Source organism: Eriocheir sinensis, unplaced genomic scaffold, assembly GCF_024679095.1.
Source record: "Eriocheir sinensis breed Jianghai 21 unplaced genomic scaffold, ASM2467909v1 Scaffold367, whole genome shotgun sequence".
NCBI lineage: Eukaryota > Metazoa > Arthropoda > Malacostraca > Decapoda > Varunidae > Eriocheir > Eriocheir sinensis.
This window is the reverse complement of record NW_026111684.1, coordinates 70,699-90,240: the sequence shown is the minus strand read 5'-3', so window position 1 is coordinate 90,240 and position 19,542 is coordinate 70,699. Positions and strand designations below refer to the sequence as shown.

The window sequence follows — 19,542 nt, the reverse complement described above, 5'->3', positions numbered from 1 at the left end:
AAGGAGCCAGGACAGGGTTAGGATGAGGAAAGGTATTGGGACATGATTGATTGATTGATAGTTTATTGTTGCAAGTAAAACAACAAAGGAGAAGGGAGGAGCATGCCATCTCAACCCCCAGGCAGTACAGAGTGTGATTATACAACTAAGGATACATGTGTATGTAGCACCAGGAAACTGAAAAGATACAATGGTGGGGGACAAGTGCTAAAAAAAAATATAGGCCTTGATTTAGTCAAGGGAGCAGACATAAGGGAGTGAAGGGCCAGGATTAGGGAGATAATGATTGATGATCCTATTCCTAAATGTGTCAAAAGTGGGACTATTAACTACATGAGATGGGAGATGATTCCACTCTTGGATGCTGCGGGGAAAGAATGAATATTTGAATATACTTGTGTTAGTCTGGTAAGTGTGGTATTTAAGGTTGTGGCTGCCTCTAGTGGATCGTGTAGTTGTCGGGTATAAATAAGTGTCTTCATTTGTTGTCTGTGTATTTGTCTTCGTGTTGCTAATGGGTCTAGTTTTATGTATTGTGTGACTGATGTGGTGTGTCTGTAATCACGTCTGGCCCATCTTGCAGCTTTGTTTTGTATGACCTCTAATTTATTTATGTTGTTGTTAGTGTGTGGATCCCAGAAGGTGTCACAATATCTATGTGTAGCCGAACGAGAGGTAAGATAAGAGTGTGATAAAACTAAAAATTGGTGTTTATGAGGCGGAAGTCCAAGCCAGCGGCCGAACACAACCTCCTGACGCGCCCCAGCCCCAGTCCCAGACCGTAGTAAACAAGAGAGCCAGCCTACGCCTCCCTGCCTCCTCCCTCTGATAAAACAGGTATTGTTCCCCGCCACAGCCTGAGATACACACCCTCGCCTCCCCGCATGAGTATACGCCATGTAATCACGACTTATTTGAGTTTCTGAGACGATTTGTTGCCCAGAAATGTGCTTAGGTCTTGATTGGTTCTGTCCGGTGGGCCGCCGATGCCAGACTGTCAAATTGGGCGTCATTATTTTGCAGGAAGGGGTTTAAAAGGCATATTATTGAGCTTTTTGTATGTTATCTGTTATTCCCGACATCTTTAATCAATTTTTGGCCTTCATGTGGCGCAGACAGGGCGTTGTGACTGATGGCGGAAGACTGACACCACTAACATGCCAGTATTTTACAGGAGATTATTTTAAAGGCATATTATTGTTTTTTTTACTTGTTATCTTCATCCCCCGACATCTTTTATGAATTTTTGGTCTTCATGAGTGGTAGACAGGGCGTGGTGACAGATGGCGGAAGACTGACACCACTAACTCGTCATTATTTTACAGGAAATGATTTTAAAGGCATATAATTTGGTTTTTAGTTCATTATCTGGAACTCCCGACATCTTTAATCAATCCTTGGTCTTCATGTGGGGGAGACAGGGCGTGGTGGGTGATGACGGAAGATTGACAACATTAACATGCCATTTTTGGGGCTGGAAGGGTTACGTTTTATCCTAAGAGTGTTTTACAGCCACCATTACCGACAACTCTGCATTGCTTTTTATGTTTAGTTCAGAATATGCTTACCTCGAGTGATAGTTAAGAGACATAGGAATTAGTAAAGAGACTAACCAATATAGGAAAACTTGATCTATACTTTATAATACCATAATTCGTAAGGATTTTTAGTAACCAAACCTTGTGTATGAACAGGTCTTTTTTTACCCATAGTGAGGTTATGATTCCTGAGAGAGGTATTATTAGATTTGTTGAAAGATTTCCCTTGTTACTTAAATATTCATACCACATTCACCCTGTGGTCGCTAGGTGATCTATCCTTAAACATATGTGAAATTATATTAAATCAACTGCCACCAAGACTTTGCATTTCTACTTTAGTAAATATGAAGTTGAAGGAAGTGTTGTTCATGGTATTTTAACACTTAGATGGCGGTGGAACCACATATAGACGGTCCATAATTCAGTAAGTCAGTTCTGTATGGCAGAAATATAACAACACTTCCAGATTGTGGTAGAATCTATATATAGATGATATTTAAAACATGTATTATGCAGTGTAACTATATTTATGCTGCAGTCCCAAGGAGGGGAGCTACTCTTCATATAATGCTGCCGTTTAAGGGTTAAATTTAATACAGTTCACCTCAGTCATCGTTCCCTCTCCCCCCAGGACCGAATACGACGCAGCCATTGCGCTCTCAAACCCTGAGATGGTGTCCCCAATGGATGACCAGGACAAGCTGCTGGACGAGGCCATGGGGGCAGTGCGGGGCCAGGCGTTCCAGATGAAGCGCTGCCTGGACAAGGGGCGTCTCATGGATGGCCTCAAGCACGCCTCCAACATGCTGGGGGAGCTGAGGACATCACTGCTCTCCCCCAAGACTTATTATGAGCTGTGTATCCTTTGGCGTTATCAAACAGTTTCTTTTTTCCTTTTTTTTTTTATTCTATGTCACTGCTGGAGAGAGTAAATAAAAACCTAATGCATATTCAACAAATCTGTTGTGCGGCGACGGCCTGATGAACGAGCCTCCCATAACCCACTTAGCCAGTGGGGCACCTCTTTGGCCGACTCGGTAAGGAGTGGCTCTCCCGTCGCGCTGGTCGCGGGTTCAATCCCAGGCAGCCGGGGAATACCCTCTCCTTGTTGTGATTAATTTCTCGTGTGTTTCGATACACGCAGAGGACGTGTGGGACCAAGAGAGTAATAGAAAAAAGAGAATAGAAAATCTCGTCATTAAAAATCCACATGAAGAGGAAGAAAAATATGAATTGAGAAGTAAAGAGGAAAAGAAGGATGGTGGAGAAAGAAAGATGAAAATGGAGGAAGAGAGAGAGAGAGAGAAATAAGCTTGATTGATATCCACACCCTTCATTTCACGATAAGACAACAAATAGACAAACAGTAGTATGAAAAAAGGACAAAACAGATATAGGGACTCAAATTTGTAACAGAGCAGCAAAAAGTACAATATAAAGCAGAACAAATCCAAAAGCACTTCTATTTTCCATACCATCTTCCTTAACATGGCCCCTCCCAGACATGTGTATTTGTGATGAGCTGCGGCACCTGGAAATGTACCTCATTGACGAGTTCCAGAAGGGTCAGAGAGTAGCCGACCTCTACGAGCTGGTGCAGTACGCCGGCAATATTGTACCTCGGCTGTGAGTATCTTCAACAATTTTGTTTCTTGCGTTTGCCCTTATGTATAGCACTGTCTTACTCTATCAGATATGGGGTGTGGTAGTCTACTTATTTTTTTATACTGCCTTCTCTGTTGTAAAAAAAAAGGTTAATTTTATTGCTCTGTTTACCACAAATTCTTTATTCACAGTCACTTGTATTCCTTTTTAAAACTATTGCTCCTCTCACCACAATTATGTACCTCATTTTTTTTAACTTATTACATTCCATTGGTTTACCTGTCAGTTATTTTACTCGCATTTTTCTGATGAACTTGTTTTATACCACTTTCTTTTACTACTACTTTTTTTCCATTACTTTTCCTGCCAAGAATTTTACTCATATTTACCTTTGTACTAATTTTATATCATTTTCTTTGACTACTATTTTTATTTCATTGCTTTACCTGCCATCATTATTTTATACCATTGCCGCACCCACCCTTGCCAAACTGCCATCACTCAGGAACAACAACAACAACAACCTACCCATCTTGACTCCTCCAGGTACCTGCTGATCACGGTGGGTCTGGTTTACATCAAGACCAACGACTCATGCAAGCGGGACATTCTGAAGGACCTGGTGGAGATGTGTCGCGGCGTGCAGCACCCCCTGCGTGGCCTCTTCCTCAGGTGTGTGTATTTACCTAGTTGTAGTTTTACATGGCCTGGGCTTTACGCTCGTGTGGTCCTGTCTCCGTATCTGCATTTATCCAATTTTTCCTTAAAGCTTTGTACACTCCTCGCCAATACTACATCCTCACTTAGTCTGTTCCAAACCTCTATATTTCTTTGTGGGAAGCTATATTTCTTTATGTCTCTCAAGCATCTTTCCTTCCTCAATTTTTTACTGTGTCTTCTTGTGTTCCTGGTGGTAATTCCTTCTTTTAGTAGTAACTCCTTGTTATCTACTTCTTCTGTCTGTGTGTGTATGCTGCTTTGATCACCTCTCTTCACCCCTGTCCTTATCTCCACACTGTTCAGATGGGCTTATAGTGTTCTACTCTCCTTTGTGAATTGTTCTCTATATCTTACTGAATTCTGGAGTGCTTGTTTTTTTCATTTTTTCCTCTGCCATCATACTAAACTTTTTCTTTTTGTTAGATTAAGCAATATATCTTTTTTTCCTCTTTTATTTTCATTTTGTCAGACTAAGCAGTGTATCCATCTTCCTTTTTATTTTTTTGCCAGACTCAGTAGTATATCCTTTTTCTTTTTGTTATTTTCTTTCTCTCAGACTAGCAACATTTCTTTATTCCTATTTTTTGTATCTTTTTTTCACCTTCACCAGGAACTACTTGCTTCAGTGCAGCCGCAACATTCTGCCGGACGTGGATGACCCCCAGTCAGGCTCCAACACTGAGGATCATCCAACAGGCACGGTGAGTGTGTATGTGTGTATGTTCTTGCTCATCCACCTCATACTAATAGGGAGATAATTATTACAGTGAATATGTATGTGTGTATGTTCTTGCACATCCACCTCATACTAATAGGGAGATAATTATTAATGGCTTAACTCCCTCTGTTTCTCTGTCTTACTTCCTTCACTCCCTTGTTCATTATTTGATTCTGTCTTCTAGGTTTTCTTTATTCCTACTCATTTTCCCTGACTTTCTTCTTTAGCTACTCACTCCTCTTATCATTCTCTCATTTTAATTTTCATCTTCCCATTTCTCCCACAATCATAATTAATCTTATTCCATTTTCTCGTTGATCCTTTCTTTCCTTCCTTTTCATTTTTACTTGCTCCATATAATTCCTGACACCTCCTAAAGGCCCTCCTAATTATTTTTCCTTCCATTACATTCTCATACTCTTCATCTTATTCCTTTCACATATCATCTCTCCTAATTACACCACCTCTCCTTCACTCCCTAAGACTAAACCTCCCTTTCTGCCCTCTCCCACAAAGATATCGGACAGCGTGGACTTTATCCTGATGAACTTTGCGGAGATGAACAAGCTGTGGGTGAGGATGCAGCACCAGGGACACTCGCGGGACAAGGAGAAGAGGGAGAAGGAGAGGCAGGAGCTGAGGATCCTTGTGGGCACTAACCTGGTCCGCCTCTCGCAGCTGGAGTTTGTTGACGTGCAGAGATACAAGAAGGTGAGTGAGGGAGTTGGGTGCATGGGGGATGGGGAAGTGTAAGCATGGAATCTGGTTTGACATGGAGGCAGTGTGTTGAAGAGGGTTTGGCAGCATTGGGCATTGGAGAGGCAACGGCAATGAACAGAAATATTTAGCAGCATATCATTAACCGTCAGACCTCATAAGAGATAATGGGGAAGCTGGACGTTAAACAGAAAATGACGAGGATGAGGATGGATGGGTGTAATGTAAGGATTCTAGAGTCTAACTTAACCTAACCCTCTAGACTCCTTGGTGTAATGGATGTAGGGAGGCAAGTTGAATGAGTATAGCATGGACATAGTGACTATAGTTCATGTTTTACTTATTGGAACAGGATAAAAAGGGTTTGTTCAACTTACTGGTGTTGGATGATAATATTTAAGAGAAGTTTTATATGTATGAAGGAAGGCAAGTTGAGAGGGTATAGCATGGACATAGAGGGAGTATGGTTTATGTCTTACTTATTGAAAAGGATAAAGAGGATGGGTTCTTTTACTTACTGCAGTTGGATGATACTATTTAAGATAACTTTTGTATGTATGAAGGAAGGCAAGTTGAGTGGGTATAGCATGGACGTAGACTGACTATAGTTTATGTCTTACTTATTGGAAGAGGATGAAGAGTATGTCTTGTTTTACTTACTGGGGATGGATGATAATATTTAAGATAACTTTTTGGGGTCTGTGCATCCTTGTGACTTCCTGGTGTTGACAGATGGTGCTGCCGGGCATCCTGGAGCAGGCCGTGAGCTGCCGCGACCCGCTGTCCCAAGAGTACCTCATGGAGTGCATCATTCAGGTACACCTTCACCTGGCACTGCTAATCATCTGTCACCTGAAAATACTAATCAGCCATACCTTAGTGACTTACTCCCATTAATGCTAAGATATTGGTGGTGATTATAATTTAGCTATCTACAATCATAAGTTCATTAGGAATCTGAATTCATTTACCTAGTGATTAAAGATAGATTAGATACTCATAACACTAGTAAAGGTGAATAATAATCTTAAGGGGGAGGAAGTGCCTGTGTCTGTATTAAATTATATAAGAAATAAGAAATCAAAAATGTTATTGGTAATTTATTTATTTATTTATTTTATTTATTTATTTATTTATTATTATTATTTTTTTTTTAGGCCAAGGACAAAACAGAGTATCAAGAGCATGCCTGCATCATGCTTCTCCTGTAAAGAAAAGATGCCCCAAAGAATGACCTAACTAGTTCTTGATGAGTCTTCTTGATAGCCTCCTCATGAATGTTCACCACTTCCATCACCTCTTTCTCTCCTCCGCAGGTGTTCCCAGACGAGTTCCACCTGCAGACCCTCAGTGCGTTCCTCAAGGCCTGCGCTGAACTCCACTCTGAAGTCAACGTCAAAAACATCATCATCTCGCTCATCGACCGCCTCGCCAACTTTGCCCACCGGGAGGACGGCAGCGGCATCCCCGATGACATCAAGCTCTTTGAAATATTCTCTGAGCAGGTGTCCCAAGTCATCAAGGTGAGTGGAGGCCCTGGAGGGTGACTTACCTACCCCATTGAACCTCACCACAAGCACCAGTTATGCATCAGTCTGAGAGAAACTGGTAATTAAGTTGTTTGTAGTGGGACATCCATTGACCTGCTTTCTCCGTTTTCCCGACACAGTCTCGCCCAGACATGCCCATGGAGGACACGGTGAGCCTCCAGGTGTCCCTCGTTAACCTGGCCCAGAAGTGTTACCCCGACCAGATTGACTACGTGGACAAGGTGCTCGAGAACACGCTAGAGGTCTTCCAGAAACTCAACATCGAGAAGTAGGTGTTGATTTTGTGTTGTGTTGGTGTGTGTTTCTGTGGGATGTGTTTGTTGGTGTTGGTGCTTTTGTTTGTGTGTGTGTGTGTGTGTGTGTGTGTTGGGGTTGGCGGTGTGTGTGTGTGTTCTATTAATTAGTTTTTTGCCTTTATTCTTTCCTTTTTATCTCTCTGTCTTACTGTCCATTCTTTCTGGTCTTCTTTATATATATATATATATATATATATATATATATATATATATATATATATATATATATATATATATATATATATATATATATATATATATATATATATATATATATATATATATATATATATATATATATATATATATATATATATATATATATATATATATATATATATATATATATATATATATATATATATATATATATATATATATATATATATATATATATATATATATATATATATATATATATATATATATATATATATATATATATATATATATATATATATATATATATATATATATATATATATATATATTTTTTTTTTTAGGAATTGATTTTCTGTAAGGAGCTTTGAATGAATGAATGTTGAGATGTTATTAATAGTGTTCATTGTTTTATTTTCTCAGTCATGCATTTTCTCATATTAGTTCTCTTTATGTATTTTTATGAATAGAAAAAACCCAGAAAGGGCTTTGTCATTTACTGTCTGTCTGTGTCTTGTTATTTAGTGTTTTTACCATTGGTGGGTGCTATCTCATATATATATGCAGGAAAAGGTACCTATGATGTATATACAAAATTTATCTTTATTATTATCTAGTATTACAACATTTATCAGATGATGTTACACTTATCATAACGTCATTTGAGCACTATTTTGAGGCAAGGTGAGTTCCTATCAGTGGTGGCAGGAACAACCATCTGACACACACCCATCAGGCATTGTTACACGGCACACTTGCTCCTGTGGCCTCGCCGGTGATGTAGGCAGGTCTGTTATTTCATTGTTTTGTCTCATATGAAAATGGAGTCAGATGCAATGATAGAGCTGCTCCCATTGCACTTTTAGGAGGGCATGAGGTAATCTTTTCTCAGTGGTGTTGGGTTTTTTTCACTCCATTTTTATACATGTTTGGTCTGCCTCCATTTTTGTGCGATTTTTTATTATTCTGGATTATTGAAGTGCCTTGAAACTCTCCTCTTGAAAATTTAAAGTAAAGAAAAGGAGGAAAATGGAAGGTAGTCACATGCAGCATTTACCAGTAATATTATGCCGTAGGAAATTTGAAATGTTAATATCAATTGAGAGAGTAGGTATTTCTTTATTCCAGTCAAGGTACTTCTTGGTAAGGTAATAGGATGTACCCTTAACATGTCATCATAAATATGTCATGTCATGGGAAGCTTACACTGTTATGATGAAAGCTGATGAGAACCAGCAGTATCAGCCCATAACTTCCTTTCATTTTCCTGTACAATGCTCACGTGCTCCGACCTTTGCTTCCCTGAAGGATGACACAGGGGTAAGACGGAGGGAGAGTTTCTGCCATGTGCCTGCAGCAAGTCTGTCTTCCCTGGTCATGTGTAGACGTATTAGTACATGTTCCTTCCTAGCCCAGTACACACTTAGGGCAGCCTCAAGGGAGTCCATGTTTCCAGCTTGGTGTTGTGACTGGCTTTGCTGAAAACGACATGAAATTTTGAGGAAGTGTAAAGTTTTATGTCATGATGATACTGACTTCATGTTCAACTTATACACCCTGCTGATAAGGAAAGAAATATGTCCATCCATCTAAGCTTACTGGAAATACTGACTCTCTTGAGGGACATTCAGTGATACTTGTCTTGTCTGTAAATGATGAAGATAGAGACTGAATGAATGATTGACTTTGAAGTGCATCTAGCCTAGCCCATACTCGTAATTTTCCCGCCACTCCACTGAAAGGTATTCCAAGCTGCCTCTTACCGCCTGAGCTGCTCTGCTAGATCAGTCTCCTCAGGTTTCATATTTACATATCTCTTATCTGCCTTGTTGCCTTTGCATTTCAATGTATATTTCAATGTATATTCCAATGAATTTTCAAAACTTAGCTGTGAAGAGTAAATCATATTGTAATGTGTCCAATGTTATGCTTTCTATCTCCACTAGCTCATGTTTTCAATGTTTACAAGGAGAATATTGTGATTTTCATATATATATATATATATATATATATATATATATATATATATATATATATATATATATATATATATATATATATATATATGTATATATATATATATATATATATATATATATATATATATATATATATATATATATATATATATATATATATATATATATATATATATATATATATATATATATATATATATATATATATTTATATATATATATATCATCATCTTGTATTTATATATTTTCTTGTAGTTTTCATGTTCTTGTATTTTCTTTATTTTTTGTAGTATTTTTTTTCTTACATGTGAGATTTATATTTTTTTTACACATGCACTTTATGAGGACCTTCTATGCCTATTGTTGTAATTGAAAGTAACCTTCAGTTAGCAAATTGTATATTCTGTAAATTCACTCACTAGTGGCCTATTGCTGCAGATGTTTGTGTATTTGTAACTCACCCATCAATGTGTTCTCTGAAACACTAAATACTTGGAAAGAAAACAAAAAAATGTTAGTAAACAGGCAGATGATTACAAGACTTGGTAACTTAAAGTTACATAACATAAAATCACTTGGTCTTAACATTGTCATCATGCAATACATAATTTGACTCATCATTAGTGAACCCCAACAAGAGGAAGCTCATTTTGTTGCTTCAGCTCCCCGAGTGTTTTCCTTCCTCGCCACCAGCAGCACGTCCTCTGATCCTTCCCTTCCCTTGCAGGATCCACTCAGGCTCAGCGCTGGGCCGGGAGCTGAGTCGGCTGCTGAGGCTCCCCGCTGACAACTACAACAACCTGCTGACTGTGTTGAAACTGCAGTGCTTCACACCGCTGCTCTCCCTCCTGGACTACAGTGGCAGGAAGGTGCTGGCCACTTACCTGGTGACCAACGCTGTCGATAATGAGACGCTCGTCCCCACCCAGGAGCAGGTGAGTGGATAGTTGGTAACCCTCTAAAGAAGTTTTTGAGAGACTTTCCTGGTCCACGGAGTTTTCGTTTCTTGGACTTGATTATAGTTTTCCTCCAATCAGTCCTCAGTCATCAGTTTTCAGTTTGGCCACAAAAAGGTCATCAGTTGCTCTTTTCAGTTATTACTCAGTCACATAGGTGGGCGTTATCGCGATAAGTTATCGCGATACTTTATCGCTGATAACAAAATCGGGTTATCGGCCATCCGCAACTTATTTAAATATATATCGGTATCTTCGTTACTTTTGTAACCAAACTAGCGATAATCGCCACTTTTTTTCCGCCTCAGAAAAAAACGTTGTCTCCTCCCTACTGCACATGCATGGCCCGGGTGCCCGGTGTTGCATGAAAAAACTTCGGGGTATGAAATATCTTCAGTGAAGAGATTTCATACTTAGATCATCAACATTAAAACACTAGATTATTTTTTATATTAGACTCAAAAATCAATATATCAAAGAGAAAAATCATTTAGCTTTGCCCAAAAAATGATTATTCACTGCCTCAAATTTGATATTCCATATTCGTTTGTGAGCATGCCTTGGTATTGAAGGCACCCGGTGTTGTGTTATTTGGTGTCCCATCGTCAAAAGCTGGCGCTTTTGTTTACAAACACTGGTCTCGTGAACTGCGCATGTTCAGACTAGTAAGCGTAGCCCTGTACAGTCTCACAAAGCTTTTTAACACATCAAGAGTTGCTGGAAGGCTGAATCAGACAGACAGTACCACAATCCTCGCTGTTTCTAGAACGACACTCTGTACATATAAATACAACTCGTACAGAGTGTCGTTCTAGAAACATCGGGGATGGTGGTAGTGGTACTGTATGTTTGATTCAGCCTTCCAGCAACTCTTAATTATGGTTAAAAAGCTTTGTGAGACTGTACAGGTCTACGCTTTCTGAGCATGCGCAGTTCACGGGAGACCAGTGTTTGTAAACTAAAGCGCCAGCTTTTGACGGTGGGGACGCCAAATAACACAACACCGGTTTCATGCTTGTCTAGTATTACCGTTCATAGGTACGTGTCAACGTGTGGTTTTCAGGTTTTGTAAGTTTTCTAAAATACAAATAATGAAAATTTGAATTCATCTATGTTTTTTTTATTTGAAAAATCAATATAGTATCGTTTTCGCCTATCGGACTTATCGCTAGCTAGTATCGGAATTGTGGATTTATATCAGGTATTGGTTATCGCCTATATTTGTGTCTCCAGTTAACAAACATCAGTTATCACCGACAAGGTTTTTCATTATCAGTTATCGGTTATCAGAAATAAGGTTTTCTGTTATCGTGCCCAGCTATGCTCAGTCATCAGATTTCCCTTAGGTCTGGGAAAGGTTTAGCTATTAGTTCTTCACCTGGTGTTAACTCCTTTTCATTTAGGCTAAGGGAAGGTTGTCATCAGTTGTTCTTTTTTTATTATTACCCATACTCAGTCATCAGAATTCCTCCAGGCTTGGGAAGTGTTGCGTCCTGAGTTCTTGTCTGGGTGTTGGATTATCTTCATTTACTCTAAGAGAAGGTTGTCATCAGTTGCTCTTTTTCATTATTACCCGTACTCAGCCATCAGAGTTCCCTCAGGCTTGGGAAATGTTGCGTCCTGAGCAGCGTTGCCAAATCGCCGTACAGGTAACTCTCGATTTACGCATGTTTGGTTTACGCGTTTTTTAAATAACGCGGGGTCCAAAATCCATATAAATGTTTAATTTACACGTTTTTTTTCACTTATACGTGATATTTTATGTCTCACGCAACTGGACTCACACGGCGCCACGGCCACACACTTGAGCTCAGTTCTTCCCGTGCGCCACTTGAACAACAATACAGTACCCATGCTGCCACGCTAGTCAACAATAGGGATGGGCAGGTACCGGTACCAGTACCGGTACTAACGGTACCAGCTAAACGGTACGGTACTGGTACCAAGCTGCTCGGTACCGGTACCAATACTAGCCAGTCGCTCATGGTGTCCCTCATTTCTTCCTCGCACGAGTGAGGCTGAGACTGAGTGCCTGAGTGGATATCTCAGTGATATGGATATTCTCTCTCTCTCTCTCTCTCTCTCTCTCTCTCTCTCTCTCTCTCTCTCTCTCTCTCTCTCTCTCTCTCTCTCTCTCTCTCTCTCTCTCTCTCTCTCTCTCTCTCTCTCTCTCTCTCTCTCTCTCTCTCTCTCTCTCTCTCTCTCTCTCTCTCTCTCTCTCTCTCTCTCTCTCTCTCTCTCTCTCTCTCTCTCTCTCTCTCTCTCTCTCTCTCTCTCTCTCTCTCTCTCTCTCTCTCTCTCTCTCTCTCTCTTATTATGCATTGAGGGCATAATTAGAGACAAAATTGTGAGTTACCTTGAAAGCCACTCATTAATTGGGGACTCACAACATGGCTTCCGAAATAAAAGATCCTGCCTATCAAATCTATTAACCTTTTATAACGACCTCTTCACTGTTTATGACGTAACCAAATCACTGGACGTAGTCTATCTTGATTTCCAGAAAGCGTTTGATAAAGTCCCGCATCATAAATTACTTTACAAATTAAAACAAATAGGTATTGACGGTCAGGTAAACCAATGGATCGCGAATTGGTTGAGCAACAGACAACAAAGTAGTGATTGATTTAACTCAGAGTGGGCGCCTGTCACTAGTGGCGTCCCTCAGGGCTCGGTTCTTGGCCCAGTGCTCTTCATTATTTACATCAACGACGTGGATGTTGGACTCAATAACCGCATTAGTAAATTTGCAAGGCGACACAAAGATTGGTAACTCGGTTCTCACTGGCGAAGACAGGCAAAGCCTCCAAGAGGATTTGCACAAAATTTCAACAGTCGGATAGATGGGAGATGCCCTTTAACGTAGACAAGTGCCAGGTCCTTCAAGTTGGAACGAGGAATAAAAAGTTTGATTACGAAATGCGGCGTTAAACTCAAAAGCGTTCAATGCGTCAAGGACTTGGGGGTCAAAATCGCGTCAAACCTCAAATTCTCACAGCAATGCATCGATGCAGCAAATAAAGCGAACAGAATGTTGGGCTTCATTAAAGAAACTTTTATTTAAGAATAAAGATGTAATACTCCGCTCTACAACAGTTTAGTCAGACCCCACTTGGAATATGCGGTACAGTTTTGGTCTCCCCACCATGCAAAGGATATTGCTAAATTAGAAGGTGTTCAGCGTCAGAACTTGAAAATTATCCCTTCCTTGCGCAACAAATCCTACGAAGAAAGGCTTTCTACCCTTAACATGTTCTCTCTTGAGAAACGCCTCCGAGGAAAACTGATCGAATGTTTTAAAATACTTAATGGTTTCACGAATGTAGACAGATCAACATTGTTTATGATCGATGACACTTTGCGCACGAGGAACAATGGCGTAAAACTCAGATGTAGACAAGTAAATTCAGACTGCACCAAATTTTTCTTCACCAACGTTGTAGTGCGAGAATGGAATAAGCTCCCATCATCAGTGGTCCAGTGTAACACGATTGACTCCTTCAAAAATAAGCTCGACCGTCACTTCCTTCAACTTAATATCAACTAGAGTAGAAATGCAACGTTTTGGAGTCTTCTGATTAATGTAAAATCACTTAGGTTTAAGGACAGACCACCAAGTCTGGACCATGGGGTCTGTGTGGTCTGATTTTCTATGTAAATCTATGTAAATCTCTCTCTCTCTCTCTCTCTCTCTCTCTCTCTCTCTCTCTCTCTCTCTCTCTCTCTCTCTCTCTCTCTCTCTCTCTCTCTCTCTCTCTCTCTCTCTCTCTCTCTCTCTCTCTCTCTCTCTCTCTCTCTCTCTCTCTCTCTCTCTCTCTCTCTCTCTCTCCACTAAATGAAGTTAATATTTACTTTCAGATAGAAACTTACCTCTTGTTTGATTTACATTGTTTTTGATTTATGCGACCTCTTCAAGGACACAATACTAGCGTAAATCGAGTTACCTGTACTCTGAACATTGCATTTATCATTTTTAGGCTCCAAGACTGTCATAACCACACAAATAACGATAGAAATTAAAGTCAGTGTTACAACTGTTATTCATTGATGTTTTTAGTGTTTTTTGCTGTAGTTATCGGTCAGAAACTACGAAAATGCAATGCGATGAGTACGATAATTTGGCAACACTGGTCCTGAGTCCTAGTCCAGGTGTTGACTCCCCTCCCCCTCCCGCCAGGTGGATGCAGTGCTGTCCATGGTGGCCTCGATGATTTGTGACCAGACAGACCAACCCCTAGTGGAGCCTGACCCTGAGGACCTGGCGGAGGAACAGGGGCTGCTGGCCAGGTAGGGCTCACAACACACGGGGGACACAAAGCAGCTACTATAATCTTGCTTTTGATCTATCTCCTTTAATGTTAAAAAATGTCCTACTCTCCCACTAGGACAACACCAAAGCAGGAAAAGTCATATCGTTCTTCCTTGCATGACAAAACCACTATATGTCCTTCTGTTTCCTTGATTTTTGTTTTGTTTTCTGAAGACTGCAAAAGTATAATCATTAACAGGCACCGCAACAAGAGAAGGGGGGAGAATATGTGATACTGAACAGCTAACATTTTCCATCTTTCCACATTATGTATCCCACAAAATTTCTTCTAGCTAATGCCAAACATTCAGTTCATTCTTCTCCAGCCAACATCCTTTGGCCTTAATGTCTCTAACTGACACTTTTAAGCTTTAGACATCCCAGCTAATGCCTTTCTTTGTTTATATTCCTCAAGCTAACTCATTCACTCAGTTCACTCTTCTCCAACTAACATCCTTCAGCCCAAGATGTTTCTAGCTAACACTTTTAACCTGTCTGCTGCGATTGGCACAGATTTGTCTTTCACTGGTAGCCTGGTAACATATACTCCCATGTCTTTCTCTGCCTCTGTGGTGGATTGTGGAGTGTTTCCTATGTGGTACTGGTATGCTGGATTTCCCCTCCCAAGGTGCATGACTTTACATTTCTCTTCATTGAATTGTAGCAGCCACTTTTTGTTCCATTCCTGTAGCTTGGTGATGTCTTCTGGTAGGAAATCTGCAGTCAAAGGGTTAAGCTTCAGACACCCCAGCTAATGCCTTTCCTTTGTTGTCTATATTCCTCAAGCTAACTCACAGACACTCCAGCTAATGCCTCTCACCCCCCAGATTCATCCATCTGTTCAAGTCTTCAAGCAGCGACCAGCAGTACCTCATCCTGACCACCGCCCGCAAGCACCTGGGCGCCGGGGGCAACAAGCGAGTGCTGTACACACTGCCGCCCCTTGTCTTCCAGGCCTACCAGCTGGCCTTCAAGTACCACCAGGAGAGGGATGTGGTAAGCTGTGGGTGTGTGGGAAGGGGGATGATTTTTTGTTAGGTTAGATGGTCGGTGATACGCTTACAACCAGTTCTGTCCATTTCCTCAACCTCTCTAATGCCCAGTGCTGAAAAAATATCATGTTTCTCACACTCACACTCAAGAGGAAACAACTCTCTCCTCAGTGGCCTGTGTTGTGTTCAGGGATGGGGTATTCGTAATTGAATACATTCATACTCCATATTCGGGTGTATTTGTATTTGTATTAGAATAATTATTAATAGATATCAAAGTATTCTGATTCATATTTGAATATAAGAGAAAAGTATTCGTATTCTGCGATTAATCTCACGAATACTTCAAAATTTATTATCAGAAATACCAGCCGTATTTTAGGATATCCCTGTACTGAATACTGGCCCGTCACAAGTCATTGGTCATGAGCTCATTTTACTGTTGCATAACTTTATAACTGCTATACCCAGTTACATCAGGAAGGTATTTTTCAATGAAAAGTATTCATGAATGTATTCATGAAAACTTTCAAGATGTATTTGTCTTTGTATTCAAATTAGAACCATTACAGTGTATTCGAATTCATGTTCGTATTTGAATACACAATTCTTGTTTTCACTCCATCCCTGGCTGTGTTCCCCAGGATGACAAGTGGAGCAAGAAGGTGCACAAAATCTTCCAGTTCTGCCACCAGACCATCACGGCGCTGGTCAAGGCCGAGTACGCTGAGCTGCCTCTCAGACTCTTCCTGCAGGGTGCCCTCGCCATTGACAGGATTGACTTTGAAAACCATGAAACAGTCGCTTATGAGTTCATGTCACAGGTGAGTCTTTGGTGGAACACTTATTAAGGGAGTTTGTTTGCTTTATATTCTTTATATTTCTTTGGCGAGCAAATTCAGGTCTCTTGCTAAATAGAAAGTCTTCAAATAATAATCTTGTTACATAAACTGAGGATCTACTGTCCTGCTAGTGGCTCCCGAGAACCCTGCAGCAATGTCCACGTCTTCTTCCCCCACCAGGCCTTCTCCCTGTATGAGGACGAGATCAGTGACAGCAAGGCACAGCTGGCAGCTATGACCCTCATCATGGGCACCTTCCAGCAGACCACCTGCTTCAGCGAGGAGAACCACGAGCCTCTGCGGACCCAGTGTGCTCTGGCAGCCTCCAAGCTGCTCAAGAAGCCTGACCAGGCACGTGGGGTGACCACCTGCTCTCACCTCTTCTGGTCAGCCCGCTCCCAGCTCAGCAACAAGGAGGAGGTGGGTGGAATGGTTAAAGAATATGAAGCAGAAAAGTAAATAGAAAAGTTGTATGCAAAAAATGTTTGCATGGTAGTGAAATCACTCATAATCAATTTGTTATTTTCAGCTTCATGATGAGAAGCGAGTCTTGGAGTGCCTAAAGAAGGCCGTCCGCATTGCCAACCAGTGCATGGATCCCTCCACACAGATCCAGCTCTTTGTGGAACTCCTCAACCACTACATTTACTTCTATGAGAAAGGCAACTCTCAGGTACGCATAGCAATGGAATCGTCTTGGCTTAGAGGCCTGAGAAGCCTTAGGAAAGATAACTAGAAATTGTTCTTGTCTTCATTATGTAATGTCTTAGTAAAATAGTGGCTGGAATATTGTCTAAAAATCAACTTCACTGTCCTCACTGTATGTAGAAATAATGAAAATCCTCAAACCTTGTGATTTAAATTTATTAGATATTATGTGCAGTGTTTTAAGAGAGACGGTGCACACACAGGTCACCGTGGCAATGCTGAACCAGCTGATCAGTAAAGTGAAGGAGGACCTGGCCAACCTGGAGACCACCGAGGAAACGGACCAGATCTCCCGCCACCTGACCAACACACTCACCCACCTGCAGCTCCGGCAGCAGGAGCCTCCAAGTGAGGGCCCCAGCTACGAGGGACTCCAGCTGTGAGGGACACACCCATCCCTGCTGCTGCGAGGGACACGCCCATTCCTAAGTGTGTAGGGGGAGAGATGAATCTATACGGTATGGAGAATTTTGCATTTCTACTTTACATGTGGAGAAATGACACACAACTTCAGGTGTGCCGGTGGTAATTTTTGTATATACTTGAGTTTATAACATTGTCATCCAAGAGTACTAGTGATAACACACATTAGGTCGCTGTCTGGCTGAAATGTTATATTACTGTTAGCAGAGAATTGTGCTGTACATGACTGATGTGTTTGTGAGACATTATTAAGTTTTTACACAAATCTAAATATGATTACACTTGTTTCAAATTTGTTTTAAGTGTAGGGACCCAAATATTATCATTATCATCATCATCATCATGGAGTTTCCTACATGCTGGGTAGTAGTTACTATAAAAACAGATCCCATTTGTACCTTTTTGCTGCCCATCATTTTCTTCCAAACCTCTGGAATTTTCTTGTCCTGCACCAAGGAATACTCTTGCATTACCAGCAAAAAAAAAAGTGAGTGCCATTAATGGTAAGTGCTGCTCTGTTTCCTTGGTTATTTAGCAGCAGTCTTTGCTGCCTGGCAGAAAGACAGTAATCAATCTCTGCAGTTCATTCATAGAATTTGTTGTCAGGTGATCATAATGGCCTTTACTGAACCCTTATCATGCTAATCATCCACCAGTGTCAGCTTTTGAGATCAAAACTTTATTAGCCAGTAGTACATTTATTACAATTAGAGATAATTATACTTATGAATTTGTAGTCCTTATACAGAAAAAAATAATGAGTTATTTACAGCAAACTTACATTGACGATGACAGAGAATGATTAAGATGAACATGAAATGTATTGTCTTATTACAGAGGGTGACCAAACTATTGACACACACACTGAGGCAGACTGCTTCCTCTCAGGGCTAGTTATTGCAACACTGTCCCCTTTAGGAATGTCTTGGATAAAAGAGCAGCTGTTCATGGGACGGCATCCATTTGAGCAGCCTCTATATGATGAATTTGTCATCTCCGTCTGCCTCCAAGTTCCCTTCAGGAATTCCCTTACAATGGTGGCTGTGACTGTGCCATCTCATGGGTGGCCTCCCTCTTGCATCTACTCCTTTATTGACTCATGAACTCTTCAACCACCTCATCCTTGTCTTTCACACTTGTCCTACTTTAGACACCACTTGTTTTTTGAGTTCTCCAGGCATGAGACCTTGGTGCTGTGTTGCTTAACTGATGCCCCACTGTGAGAGGCCAATAATATTCCCTCACAAAGGTTATGTATTAGCAGAAGGTGATTCCAGCACCTCTTTGTCCTAATCAGTGCATTTTCTACAGAACCCTTCCCACACCCAGTTAGTTTTGTCTGTATTGTGGGTCTTGAAAGAATGGATTAGCGGTGATGATGATGACAGCAATGGTTTTATTTACATAATCTAAGCACTATAAAGCAGTTACCTCACCCATCCACCTCATTGTATCACAATGCAAACAAACATTAGTGTCGGCCCTCACATAACCCACCACCCACTGAGCCAGGCATGAAGGGCAGCTGTTTAAGGTTACAAAGTTTTGTTACTTGTTCTCTGCAACATGTCATCCTGCCAGATGTTAGAACATCCTGGTTGGTGAGACAGGAACAGTGCATCCTTATGTTTTGTGCCCACAACATGACGGCCTGGGCGGTGACAAACAAGTCATGTTAACACTTCGCTGAGGCTCAGTATGTCAGTTATGAATGAGAGCTTCATGTGATGTATATTGTTGGTTGCTGGTATTGTACAGTTGCCAGTTTTTTGTTTACATACAAACATATATAACAAAATATATCTATATCTGAAGACCATTGTTTTATGATAACCTTTACTGCATCTGAACACTAATTAACTAATGTTTATCGAACTTGCAAACCACAGCAGCGTCAACTCCACCACTGATGGTCCTTGTTTACTGGGATGCATGGAGCAAGCTTAACCAAAACCTTAATGGCACACAGTGTACACCCCAAAATAGTAAATATTATAGCTAAAATATACACTGCTGACCGGACAGAC

General features: G+C 40.7%; 1 protein-coding gene across 2 annotated transcripts; it reads left to right on the top strand.

Moving 5' to 3' along the window:
- Positions 1–746: 746 nt before the first annotated feature.
- LOC126991932 (vacuolar protein sorting-associated protein 35-like) lies at positions 747–19,329 on the top strand. 2 transcript variants are annotated; one of them, XM_050850603.1, is made up of 16 exons: positions 747–837; positions 2,173–2,399; positions 3,044–3,167; positions 3,693–3,818; positions 4,477–4,567; positions 5,101–5,295; positions 6,034–6,117; positions 6,618–6,824; positions 6,971–7,119; positions 10,013–10,220; positions 14,419–14,528; positions 15,378–15,546; positions 16,187–16,366; positions 16,565–16,804; positions 16,914–17,057; positions 17,296–19,329. In XM_050850603.1, exons 2-16 carry the CDS (start codon positions 2,213–2,215, stop codon positions 17,473–17,475), a joined length of 2,394 nt encoding a protein of 797 aa, XP_050706560.1. In that variant the 5' UTR covers positions 747–837; positions 2,173–2,212; the 3' UTR covers positions 17,476–19,329. The 2 variants fall into 2 exon arrangements, with proteins under 2 accessions (XP_050706560.1, XP_050706559.1); XM_050850602.1 differs by lacking the exon at positions 747–837 and adding an exon at positions 838–899.
- Positions 19,330–19,542: the final 213 nt, after the last annotated feature.